Here is a 13,915-nt window from a genome sequence, read left to right as displayed (position 1 = left end):
AATAATTCTGTAGCCATTGACTACAAGATTTGACCACTTTTGACTACAAAACTAACCAGGGCCATCTGGGTGACAACAGATAAAAGAAAGCAGAGAAAATTTGTGTTATGTATATGTTATCTCTTATGCATACAATATTATTATGTGCCTATGGAAAGATGGAACCTCTGCATTTCTTTGGATTTAGGCTATATCATTTTCCTTGAATTAACTAGGTGATTTTTTTATTTTTTTTCTCATGTAGTAGGTGCTCCAAGGACATAAGGACTCAGTGTATTCTCTTGCATCTTATTGTCTCAATAGGATTCCGAGCTTGGCCACACTTGTGTATTTTTATTTTCAATAAATTGAAATTGGGATTCTCACTCTGAAAAGATATGAGGGAAAAATATAAACAATACTTGCAAATTGATAGATAAGATCGTTGTTTATCATATGGTAGTATTTAATGATAAAAGTCTGTGCTACAAAAAAACACTGCTTTGCATGAACGAAAACAATGGCTACATAAGATTTTCCTAGATGATATCCTTTATCCCATTTGCACAGTCAGGTTTCTGTCAAGGTCTGCACCTGACACTTTCTCTCAGAGCTTAGCAGCACCAATGAGGATACTCTTCATACAGTTAATTAAAGTTTGCATTTGTTTTCTGGAATGCAAAGATGCGGGATATACACATGCACAATCCAAAGCTCCATTTCTGACTGTATCAAAAACTGCAAGAGAAGGTCCTACTCCATGAACAGAAGAGCATCCCATATAATCCTCTAAACCTATTTCCCTTTTCAATTCATCCATTTCGTCCACCATGGGACCTTCAAATACAACAATAAGTGAAGTGCGAAGTGAAGATGATGGAGTTAAATAAGGATGTTGAATTGCTTGGCACATAAGGAAGTTGACATCACTCATGTCTGTGAAATGTTTTCGATTCCTCATAGATGTATCAAGTGCATTTGAGCATTGTTTGGCCAGCTCCCAAAAGTCCCCTGTTTCATTGATATGATGGGTATTCATAATAGCAGAATGGTAGAAACCTTTGTGCCCACAAGAAACCAAAATAAGGGTCAAGGGAAGCAATACAAATATTCACACAACTGATCAGAAGAAAATTAATAAAAAAATAAAGGGTATACAAATTGAGATATACTAATACTGTTTGTAGCTGATAGAACCACACACAATTGCTTTCTTACTGAATACAAGTGTATCTGTACAACATATATACCATGAACAACATGACTGCTCACACTAGAAAAACCCAGTTCATAGAGTGCAAGAAATCATGCCATAAATAAATTAAACCTACAGAAACCGATAACTGTAAATAAATACAAAAACATACTGTGAAAACTAGACAAAACTTTGAAGCAGCAGTGGTAATTCAAAATAAAATAAAGCAATGTGCAAATATGGAATTGGCAAAACCTTACCAACACTATGATCAGATAGGCTGCTGCCAACGAGGCTTCTGCAGTCAACCAGAGTTATGACAGAGTAATGCTCCCAGCGATTGCCAAGCTCCTTGAGAACGGAAGTGGCTTTAAGCCCAGCTGCTGTTAAAGCTCCACACATTGTTGTTCTTTCTGTCTTGCAAACCTGTGATGGCAATCCATCAACATCAAAATTGATACTCATGAAATCATAGAACTTACAGTTCATTAATTTATAATGATATAACGTAGAGAACAAAACCTAGTGTGCATTTACTGGCATTAACAATGCACAAATGTAAGACCTCATGGACTATAAACTCTTTGTGGACAATAAACTCTATTAACATGGAAGATAATAGACTTTATGGCCTAGCTATCACTAGGCTATAGACCTTATGGACTTCCTATCCACAGTTACAGAACAATTCCTATCCTCTTCATTGACCTAGATACTAGGAAATAAACCTTATGGACTTCATATCCGCATAACATAATTCCTATCCTCCCCATATGACTTCTCTGACACTACTAAATCAAACAGTACACAGTATTGGATATTGACTTGCAGCAATGCTACAAAACTATCTATAAATCTATCAGTACAGATTATCAACTTACATTCTCAAGCTGAGTTGTCCTCTCTGAGCATAAGCAGAGACGAACGATTTGCGAATGGCGAGGAGAATTAGGATCTTCAAATGGCAAATTGGCATGCCTCCTGGACCCCAAAGAATATCCCAATAAGTCAACCCCATGAGCCCAGAAGGGCTTGTTGGCCTGGCCTCTGGGAATTGCATCCTCTATAGCCATAAAATTTAGGTTTTCTTCATGATATCCATTCTTCTCTGTCTGAGAATTGGTTTCATATAAAGATCTATAAAGATCTTAGAAATTTCTATAAAGATCTTAGAGGCTAGATCAGTGTGAAAGAGGGAGAGAGCCAACAAGTACCATGGATAGTGAGTAGGTTTCATATCTATAGTCTCTTTATTACAGGATGGTATAACATTACTAATCAGTGAGGCACATAGACCAGTGTACATGTTTCCACCAAGAAAGCTCATAACACAAAGACTAATCGCCCGGTTGGATTCTTCCCTGCACCTGCTTTGGCTGGATCGAATCCCTATATCGGGAGTAGTGCCAGCGGGGAGGTGGGCCGGCATCTAGCTAGTCCAAATCATCCATCCAGGCACATCAATCTCAATTCTATGTTTGAAGTGACAGGCAGGCCCCTGACTTATAAAGGGTTCATTCATGCGCTCGTTCTCGCTTATTGATCGGATTACCTTATGGATGCTCGACACCTTGATGAGGTCTGACCTAGATCGGATGCCCAGCTGTATCGGATGGGCGGCGAGATGAGGGATGTTTCTGCTCAAGCATTGATTGACTAAGCCAGTTTTTTCCTACAGGATTCCAATCGGGGCCAACAGGATAGATAGATTGGGCTGATTCCATCCATAGGTTCAGATTAGTGCGTCGCCCTACTTACTATTATTAGGCGACCCCTATTCTTATTTGAGCTCTTCCAACCTTTTCACAATGGCAAGCAATTACCGAATCCACAATGGCTGGCAAGAGCGCCCCCAGCTTATTCCTATAGCTATGGCCAGATCTTCCAATCACCTGGGAAAGCTGAACAAAAGAAAGTGAGGGGCCCTACCGCTCCAGGAGCAATCAGCCAGCACACCGGTGCTCCACCTACTGGCCAAATTAGATATAAAAGGAGGACGTTAATACTAGTTCCCCATTCATCCCAGAATTCAGATCTTTTGACCGGGAATAAGAATCTCGCTTGACCAATCTTTCACATAAAGACTCGTTACGTAATGTATCCTCTCTCTTGCGACCGAAAGGAGCTAAGGAACCAGTCACTAAGATGGGTGGGGTTCATGAAAGCAGTAAAAGGAGCTAAAGAGGGTTCTCCTAGTGTCCAAATAGGACTAACTGCTTAAAGACTGGGATCTGCTAATGACAGATTGCTCACCCGGGGTCTCAGGATCAGCATGAAAATATTGAAACCATATTCCACAGAAGTGAGATCTTGAAACCATCCAGCATTCTCTCCCAAGTTCCCAGCATCTGGGAGATGAAGGTTGGTATTTCAAGTCCTTCACTTTCATACCTCCGATGAGTGGATTATCCAGAACGAGGTTTCGAGAAAGGCAGGCAAAAAAGAAAATCAGAGTGTTTTCTGTATTCGATAGCATCTGAAGTTCTGGTCTCCAACAAGCTAATCACTCCCACTAGAAAGCCATAATGAAATTTCCATATGTGATCTGTATGTTTCTACACTCAACATCTGCATTGCACTCCTTATAAACCATCTCCTAAAACCACTGTATCAATGCATACTAAGCTCACCAGAAATCTTTCTAATAATGACCATAGCTCCTGTAGGGATGGTATCGCCATAATGCATGCCACAGCAGTAACACACTAAAGCCTACTAAAAGAGAAAGCTTGGATTGTGGTGTGACTCCCTAGCATATGTGTTATACAATAATCCACCTCTAGCCCTCTAAGTAGCTCTATAATGTATCTCTCCTCGCATCAGTGCCAAAATATGTCGCAGAGAAGCAATGTAGGTTGATGCCATTCATTCAAACCGACTTTGTTGTAGAGGAACGTGTCAGTCAACCTGTGTGTTAATGTTATACATATTGCAGAGGAACAAAGTCTTATACATCGTGAGCCATATGAACTGTGTAGAGCCAAGAGCCATCGGTAATAGAATTGGCAGTAACAACATACCAAGCAGCTCTGCTACTGCTGTTCAATGAAGCTACGAAGATGAGCTGTGTAGAAATTAAATTAAATCTCTGAGATATTTTCTGGAAGAGAATCATCAATACCTGAACAAAATAATGCATCATTACTCTCCATAAGATTTGGCTTATCTAATGGATCACTAAAGTCCAGTACCAAACAAAGAATTCAAGCAAGAAGACATATCAAGGCCTTCTGTAAGCATAGGCATCTTCAATGGAGCACCCATGTTAGAAGGTTCCTGGTTGCTAGCCACTGTGTCTACTTTCACAAGTTTTATATTTTCTCCAACTTTGAATTCTTGTGTCTCTTCAGCTCCATTCTGTACAGATTGTTCTTCCTGGTCATCCTTACTACCATACTTGAAACAAGTCATTCATACTACTGAAATGGAGCAGCCCCGCTGCTAGATAAAGCTCAAACTTGATGAAGATCTTCTTACTGTTATTCAAAACTTTTTGCAGGGTTATGATTTGAAACCCTGCTTCGACTAAAACCCCAAGTGTAGAAGATAGTTTTGATTTTGAAATGCTAATAGTACAAACAGTGGATGTCAACAATATCACTGACTGCCAGAACAATCTGCCCATGCATACACTCTTCCTTGATTATGATATTGAAGATAGGCAAAGGAGGTAATACCAATGAGATAGATCAATGCTTCAGAGAATGAAGATCGGTGGATACTCCTGGACTTGTTATGGAGATTGAAGACACAGTAAAAGTCTGACATTCCTTAGAAGTGAAGTCAAATGATCTTTGGTATCATCGATATTTGTTCCTTTCACTTCTTCATAGGCACCTTACTAGCTAGTGCCAGTGAGAAGTATCAGTGAGTGCTGAGGGAGCAACATATATTTTCTTACTATTCCAACTATATGCCCTAGACTTGAATCTAAACAGCGAATTGTCAATAATGGTGTCTTGTCACTTAAAAAAAAAACTCAACAGTGCCTTGTGTATCTTAAATTCAACAAGTTTATTTATGCTGATCTCTGTAAGATTACAGTCTTCATTAGGAGTTCTTTCCATGGTCATATAAGATGATGCCATTTGATGCTATTGGTTAGATTACATATAAACATCGAATTCTCAACAATGGTGTCTTATCGCTTAAAAAATACTCAACGGTGCCTTATGGATCTTAAACTCAACATGTTTATTTATGCTGGTCTCTGTAAGATTACAATCTTCATTAGGAGTTATTTCCATGGTCATATAGGATGACGCCATTTGATGCTATTGGTTAGATTACATATATATGGAGTATCAATTCCATATTAACTATGCATCAGTGCCAAAATATGTCGCAGAGAAGCAATGTAGATTGATGCCATTCATTCAAACTGACTTTGTTGTATAAGAATGTGCCAGTCGACCTATGTGTTAATGTTATACATAATGCAGAGGAACAAAGTCTTATACATCGTGAGCCATATGAACTGTGTAGAGCCAAGAGCCATCGGTAATAGAATTGGCAGTAACAACATACCAAGCAGCTCTGCTACTGCTGTTCAATGAAGCTACGAAGATGAGCTGTGTAGAAATTAAATCTCAACTAAATTTGGAAGATGAAGATCTTATTCAACTTCTGTATTTAGTTTCATGTGGCAAGATCGAGATTCTTCTAAAGGAACCTAGCACTGCAACAATATCTACAAGTGATAATTTTGAATTCAATCCTCCCTTTTCGCACAAGTTGAAAAATATTAAGATTCCACTTACAGATATGAATGCAAATGAGAGGAATAGAGTGATTGAAAATGTAAAAGAAGACAGACATTTCTGAATAGATTCAACAATAGTTCTCATCATGAAGGCTAGAAAAATCTTACCTCAGCAACAACTATTGAGTGAGTGTGTTGAACAATTCCAAAGCACATTCAAGCCCGAACTTAAAGCAATAAAATCCAGAATTCAGGACTTGATCTCAAAGGAGTACCTGGAACGTGACAATGAAAACAGTAATTTATTGAGATATATAGCCTAATATCGCTGATTGAGATGCAAGTCGAAAACAAATCTGTAATGCAACATATGGTTAATTTTGTTTTATTTTAGAGAAATAAAACATATCACAGATTGGATTTTCCATGTGAGTTCGACCGACTAACATAGAAATACTCTGTTTTGCAATAGAGGATGAAGAAGTTTTCCAGATCAGCTAATCAGTCACCCAGTTCTACCTTAAAGAGGAGGGACTTAGATAATGCACGGTTTTTGTGCCACAACTCATCAGAGGAGAGAACACTGCTCGACTCATGCTACTGTTCCTTAAATTTTGTTTTATGTTTCAGACAGGGAGTTCCATCCCTTCGTCTACAAGGAAATAACATAAAGTGGCGATGGATCGATATAGAAGTTAAAATTATTTGGATCTAAAGGAGTGGTGGTTTTATCCACTACTCCAGCTAGTGCCTAAAAAATATAAAATTTGGGTTTGGTGGTTGTGAATTCCATTGTCACTGAAGGTAGGTATAGCCTAATTTTGGTGTCCACCAGAAACCTATCAATTACTTTGGCTATACCCTCTTTACCCTTCCTTTCATTACACCAATCTTACAAATAGCATGCACTTTCAGAACCTAGTCAAAGAGCCCCCAACTCCAATGGTTTTTCAGACTGGTTATGATTTGAAACCCTGCTTCGTCTGAAACCCCAAGTGTAGAAGATAGTTTTGATTTTGAAATGCTAATAGTATTGACAGTGGATGTCAACAATATCACTGACTGCCAGAACAATCTGCCCATGCATATGCTCTTCCTTGATTATGATATTGAAGATAGGCAAAGGAAATTATACCAATGAGATAGATCAATGCTTCAGAGAATGAAGATCGGTGGATACTCCTGGACTTTTTATGGAGATTGAAGACACAACAAAAGTCTGACATTCCTTAGAAGTGAAGTCAGATGATCTTTGGTATCATAGAGATTTGTTCCTTTCACTTCTTGATAGTCACCTTACTAGCTAGTGCCAGTGAGAAGTATCAGTGAGTTCTGAGGGAGCAACATATCTTTTCTTACTATGCCAACTATATGCCCTAGACTTGAATCTAAATAGCGAATTGTCAACAATGGTGTCTTGTAACTTAAAAAAAAAACTCAACAGTGCCTTGTGGATCTTAAATTCAACAAGTTTATTTATGCTGGTCTCTGTAAGATTACAGTCTTCATTAGGGGTTCTTTCCATGGTCATATAAGATGACGCCATTTGATGCTATTGGTTAGATTACATATAAACATCGAATTCTCAACAATGGTGTCTTGTCACTTAAAAAATACTCAACGGTGCCTTATGTATCTTAAACTCAACATGTTTATTTATGCTGGTCTCTGTAAGATTACAGTCTTCATTAGGAGTTATTTCCATGGTCATATAAGATGATGCCATTTTGACACTATTGGTTAGATTACATATATATGGAGTATCGATTCCATATTAACTATGCATCAATGCCAAAATATGTCGCAGAGAAGCAATGCAGATTGATGCCATTTAGTCAAACTGACTTTGTTGTAGAGGAACGTGTCAGTCGACCTGTGTGTTAATGTTATACATAATGCAGAGGAACAAAGTCTTATACATCGTGAGCCATATGAACTGTGTAGAGCCAAGAGCCATCGGTAATAGATTTGGCAGTAACAACATACCAAGCAGCTCTGCTATTGCTGTTCAATGAAGCTACGAAGCTGAGCTGTGTAGAAATTAAATCTCAACTAAATTTGGAAGATGAAGATCTTATTATGAGGCCGAATTGACTGGGTTTGGCTGAGCTCATTTGGAGGAGATTTTTGTTGGTTTGACTAGCATTAACTTTCTGGTTACAACATCTTGTTAACTGTTGTTTGGCTGGACTGTTTTGACAGTGATTGGGCAAGTAATTTTGTATGATGTACTCTCTCTCTCTCTCTCTCTCTGTGCTGAACTTTTGAAGAATAATAAGAAGATTTGATCAAAGGGTTTTCCCCACATTGGGGTTTTTCTCTAACATCCGCCAAATATTGTGCCCTCTTGTCTTGACTTGTCTTATTCTTATTGTTTATGTTCTATCTGCAAATACTCTCAATATTTATGTGATTGCTAATCTGGAAATTTATATTGGGCTAATAAGGAAAATTGACGTAAATTGCTCTAAAGCATAAGAACATACCATTGTTATCTAAAATTAACAATCATTCTATAATTAGCATGATTAAAATGTAGAAAAATGTTATGGAGTGTCCAAGTAGTGTAGAACAGAGAAGCAAGAAAAAATACCACAAGACAACCATAGGGTTGATAGAACCATGTTTAGGCACATTAGATATTGCTTGGTGACAGAGTCTTACACCTTTGAAAGGAATATTTGTTTCCCTACATTTCTATTGAACAAATACAAACCTGAATATGTGCTAAGGACTATCATGGAGGGAGTCGAGATGACCCACAGGACCCATAGCTGAATACACAAGGGGATTTCAATGCTGGAAATCTAGTTTATAGCATAGTAGCAAGATTTGGTCATATTGCTCTTTATTATATGGAAATTCGGCAACAGTACAAAATTCAGTATGTTTTCACTGCAATGCAGATACAGAACAATTCACTTACCTTATAATGTCTTTGATACCCATCAACATATAAGCCCCAAAAAAACAGAGCAAAAACCTCAAAAAAATAAAAATAACAGTAAGAAAACACTTAAAAATAAACTACATTGCAAAATTTTCAAAGAATAAATTGCTTTTTCTGGTTTTAGTGTGTTCTGAGGATGAAATTCTTCTAAAATATGGAACAAAACGCTTATTTTCATACTGAGAAATATAGATTTCCATATTGGAACCATGCTGCATTTCTTTATTAGGTATTTTCCATACTGAGTTGTATTTGAATACATATTCGGATTCAAATTTTGCTACTATGGTTTATAGCCATTCCTAGTTACACGTATGCTGAAATCAGGGAGGTCAAGGTAATCAGATAAATTGTCACAACAATTATGAACAAGAGGCAACCTTCCTTGAAATTCTTGAACCTCCAGTAATCAGAAAAATTGTCACAACAATTATGAACAAGAGGCAACCTTCCTTAAAATTCTTGAACCCCCTACCCTTTCCTGGATTTGCTCACGGCGCCAATTAGTCCTCATGTACATGTACATCAAAATATTTATGATATAATTAACTATAAATTTGTTAACATTAAAAGGACAAATAGATCCTCTGTTCATGTGGAGATGCTCACTGACGACCATGTTGACAATGGTGATGAGAGGGAGAAACTGCCGTGATATCCAATCTTCAATATGCATATTTTAGATAATAAAGACTGACCTACTAAGTTAACCAAGTAGCCGTTATACAAAGTACACATAAATGAAGCTCAAAGCTAAGAGATTTTTTTTCTCACTTTCTTTGCTTCCCACACAAACTATTACTCGATTTCGATTTTTCTTATTAGATTCCAAAATTTAATGAAATTATCTGGCTGGGAGCATTGTTGCAGTGCATGGCTTTTATCCACTATCTCCACTACAAATTTTGAAATGACAACAAAAAATCCATTAAGACCGGAATCTCCCCACAACAGTGAAAGCAGAGTTCATTATTCAAGAACAAAGTAAAGCGAACCAAATACTCTAAGAGCAGGACATGCATGAGTCCTCCAGACCCAGATCCACTAGATTGATTGCATCATTTTTTCAGCTGGATGAAGCATCGATGACCCGGTAGATGCACCAGTCATGAGCAAAAATAACAGACGATCAGTGATTCAGAAGCACCCTTACCAAGCACAGTTGAGATCATCCAGATAATCCACAAGGCCATCTAGGTATGCTATCTTACAAAAGCTATAATTCTCAGCTTATATCTTGTAGACACTAGACAGACACCCATCACCAGGGTTCTCCCTTCCACACGTAACCCGTCAAACTTTGCAGTCCGATGAGCTTCAATAAAGTTTGCCAGGATAGAATCCAGCCTGGTTTATGGCCCTGCATACCTCTCCTTTGACGCTTAGATAAATTAGGACTTATTTATTTTCTAGGCTTCTGCTATTAGTCTCGTCTTCATTGTATCAGGTTTATCTGTTATTATAACCCTTGAAAATCTGATAAGGAAATCCAAGAGATGCTTCTCCATATTTGTGAATGGCATTCTTCGTAAAACTGTTGACATAGACTAGTGCACCTAAATCTGGGGGATTTAAACTGGTTACCTACTAACACGTAACCAGAACCAGCCAGATGCTCGTCTTCATTGTATCAGGTTTATCTGTTATTATAACCCTTGAAAATCTGATAAGGAAATCCAAGAGATGCTTCTCCATATTTGTGAATGGCATTCTTCGTAAAACTGTTGACATAGACTAGTGCACCTAAATCTGGGGGATTTAAACTGGTTACCTACTAACACGTAACCAGAACCAGCCAGATGCTCAACAACATTGGCTACAAACAATTGAGATAATCACCCCTTTGTTATTTTATCATTCGTCATTCTGTTAAATCTGAAATCTTATTTGTAGTCTCTCCTTTTCAGCGAATACCTTTAAGCACTCCAGCATCAATATATAGTTTTAGTCCCATTAACCTAATGTCCTTTCATCATTTGTGGACATTTATATAATTTATTTCTTTATTCCGAAATTCTTCTTAAAATTATTATTTCCATTTCTTTATGAACCTTCTGCTGTCGAGCAATTGGTGTTATTTTGAGCAAAATAATTTGTAAACGAAGTTTCTTGGTTAGTGAAAAGCCCGCCAAAAGTACCTCTACGCCAAGTAGATCCCTGGAAAGTGTCTATCTCTCAATGTTAGTGACATCTCAACGCATTCACCCATTCGGGAGCTTTCGTAGGCAGTCAGCGTCGTATGTAGAGCATCTAGCTCGGCGGGCCTCACAGTTTGTGAGGAAGAGTAAGCAGATCGCAGAGTATTTGCTTATTTCACTCCTTTCGGAAAACCTATAAATTTTTTAAAGTAACTGCTACTTACGAATCATAAGTTTTTAAAAATAAATTCTACTTAGTTTCAGATTTTTAGATTTTTAAGGGGTTTTACCGACCCAGAAATAGAGATTCAATAAATGGAAGAGAAGCTTACTGATGGTGACATCGCCTTTGGGGCTCTGGAGCATCTTGTCCATTCCCTTGGGACCGAGTGAGGTGCGGAGGATTCTCGCAACGGACCTGGCAGCCGCAATGTTGGCCTTCTGAGCATCTAAGCCTCTGATTCGGGTCTTCTTCTCCTGCTCCTTTATTATGATAAATGGCCTCCCGTACTCATCAAATGCCAGCGCCATCCCTGCAAACAGTAACAGATTGCAGCACAGAGATTAAAACCTAAACATACAAGAGTGGCTGCTAAAAACACACTGGATTTTGAACCAGAAACCTGAAATGCGTGTACTCCTCTCTGTGTGGAAGACTGAATGTGTGGGTGGAAATCCATTGAAGTTAAAAATGGAACATACCTTGGCGCCGTCAATGGATTGAAGAACCGATCGTGGGGTTCGAGTGTCTGCTACTGGTGAACCCTAATTCGCAAATCTCTGCAATCTCGTTTTCACTCCCGCCCTGCGAAAAGCGAACAGATCCTCCTTCTTGTTCTAGAACGTAAACGAAGTTTGGGTTGGGAGTGGTTTTGTAAAGAAAAGTAAAGCTTTACCTTTTTCAAAAATGCTAATTTCATAGTGAAAAACAGTAAATACATTTTTTTATTTTCACATCACTAGTTAAGTAGCTATATAATGTTTTTGGTTCTTGGTTAGGTTGGAAAATATTTATAATAATATAATTTTATGGTTGTTGTTTAAGTTTATTAGGTGTTATTAAAACAATAAATACATTTTTTTTATTTTCACATCACTAAAGAAGTAACTATATAATATTTTTGGTTATTGGTTAGGTTATAAAATATTTATAATAATAATAATATAATTTTATGGTTGTTGTTTAAGTTTATTAGGTGTAATTTTTTTTAATTTCAATTTAATAATTTTTAAATGGAAAAATATGATTTTAATTTGGTTGTATTGAAAATATTTATATGTTTTTACATATAAGGTGGGTGTAAACAAAGGAGAATATATAGTAAGTCTATTTAATAGTTAATAACAAGTGTTAATTTCTTAAAATTATATGATAAATTTGAAAGGAGTAGGGTATGTATCTTTTTTCGGGTGAAATATATTAAAATTATTGTGTGAATGGGGTTGTAAGACCCTATATTTTCATCTTGGGAAAATATAGTCCTCTCTTAGCCACTTGCATAGTTTAGATTGTCATAAGCAAAGTAGGTACATTGTCTTAGTATGTAAACATTTCATTTTAAGCAGTGTCATAATGTGGTTTCAGCGAATCATTAAAAGATGGAATGAGCATGCACATTTGGGATGCTAGTGTTATATTCAGCGTGAGGCATGATTGCACGTCTAAGAAGACTCTAACAAGGGTTGCAGAGGAGAGGTTGGGGGATTGTAGTCTCACTTAGAAGTGTATACAAGCAAGTTAAGCCCTATGAGAAGTTGTGAAACAAAATTAAGGGATTTGACAAGTTGCACGAAGGCAACTTAGTAGTGGTACTAAGTGAGCAATCCTTGATTCAACTTGATACTCTCTCCTTGGCACTACCACTTTGTAAGATGGAGAAGAAATGTGAAATAGATGTGCAACCCACTAAAGAAGTTGAAGGTTGTTGTAATGTATATCGGTGGTTATGTCATGATGTGAAAGGAAGTGTTGGAACTTGGAAGGTGACCATTAGAGTAGATTTACCATGGAGTGCAAGGAGGTGCAAGGATCTGATAAGGAGGGAACTACACAAATCTAACAAGTAGGCCATATTGGGTTAGGATATTACTATTTTGGGACATCCAAAGTTGAAGGTGCATTTTATGGAGGTGCAGTCGAAGTGCTTGGGTGCGTGCCACAGCGTAAGGGTATCTAGGACTTTTAGTGTGTGTTAGTGGTGTTAGTGCATTGTGTTTGATCAACACTAGCTAGAATGTGTTCCATGAAGGAAAAAATCCCACAAATTTGGGATGACTTAACCCTTTGACATTTAAGGTGTGTTATGTCCTAGTTTTGAGGAGACAATTAGAACCATCTTAGAGTGTGATGGGTTGTGCCATGGACTTAGGTCCACTTATATGGGTTGAGGTGTAAAGGTACCGTGTGAGTTGAGGAAAATGATTACAATGCTTACCTATATAAAGTGTTTATGATATAAGATTAATAAGTTTTTGTTGGAGAATGGAAGAGGAGGATAAGAAAAGAGAGGCATTAAGGTTTGTTGTAAATCAATCAAAAGGAACGAACTTGTTAATCTTATTAGCAAGATTGTTCAAGTTGTCTCTTCAATAGGAGTGAATTTTGGCTAGGACTAAGGAGTTAAGCATTGATTGGGTACTCTGGAAATCCAAGACCTAACATATCCAAGCTAGTCCATTAAATAGATTCATCTTGGGCAAGGGTTGTTAAGGCTAAGGTGCAAATATCCCCTCTGCTCAAACTATTTAACATGCAAAGTTGGATCTGATTCTTCAACTTGTCCTGACGATGAACCACACTGGTTGGTTCGAAACGCCTAAACAAATGATATATCTTGTGATTTACGCTGGAAAAATTTCTCGTAAACTACACATTAAGAAAGTTTGTGCACTCCTATATGGATAAACATGCTTATTATCTTTCATGAGTTTCATCAAATATTTAACATATT

General features: G+C 37.5%; 1 protein-coding gene across 3 annotated transcripts; it reads right to left on the bottom strand.

Moving 5' to 3' along the window:
- Nucleotides 1-408: 408 nt before the first annotated feature.
- On the bottom strand, nt 409-11,335 carry LOC149249512 (uncharacterized). Of its 3 annotated transcripts, none has more exons than XM_089458723.1 (3): nt 11,297-11,335; nt 1,435-1,600; nt 409-1,038 (listed from the first exon to the last, which is right to left on the bottom strand). In XM_089458723.1, exons 1-3 carry the CDS (start codon nt 11,306-11,308, stop codon nt 587-589), a joined length of 630 nt encoding a protein of 209 aa, XP_089314849.1. In that variant the 5' UTR covers nt 11,309-11,335; the 3' UTR covers nt 409-586. The 3 variants fall into 3 exon arrangements, with proteins under 3 accessions (XP_089314849.1, XP_089314848.1, XP_089314847.1); XM_089458722.1 differs by lacking the exon at nt 11,297-11,335 and adding an exon at nt 6,045-6,130; XM_089458721.1 differs by lacking the exon at nt 11,297-11,335 and having other exon boundaries at nt 1,435-2,068.
- Between the last annotated feature and the right edge of the window lie 2,580 nt (nt 11,336-13,915).

Source organism: Pinus tabuliformis, chromosome 7 (genome assembly GCF_031772625.1).
Source record: "Pinus tabuliformis cultivar Carrire ecotype Pingquan chromosome 7, CPIR1, whole genome shotgun sequence".
Taxonomy (NCBI): Eukaryota; Viridiplantae; Streptophyta; class Pinopsida; order Pinales; family Pinaceae; genus Pinus; species Pinus tabuliformis.
The sequence above is the reverse complement of the archived record's forward strand: the minus strand, read 5'-3'. Positions and strand labels throughout refer to the sequence as shown.

What these genes read in the sequence shown, in the direction of transcription:
- LOC149249512 (XM_089458721.1), bottom strand. Translation starts at nt 1,663, where the DNA reads ATGAACTGTAAGTTCTATGATTTCATGAGTATCAATTTTGATGTTGAT. An exon ending in CCTATCTGATCATAGTGTTG is followed by an intron (nt 1,039 to 1,434) that starts GTAAGGTTTTGC and finishes GTGGGCACAAAG; the next exon opens with GTTTCTACCATTCTGCTATT.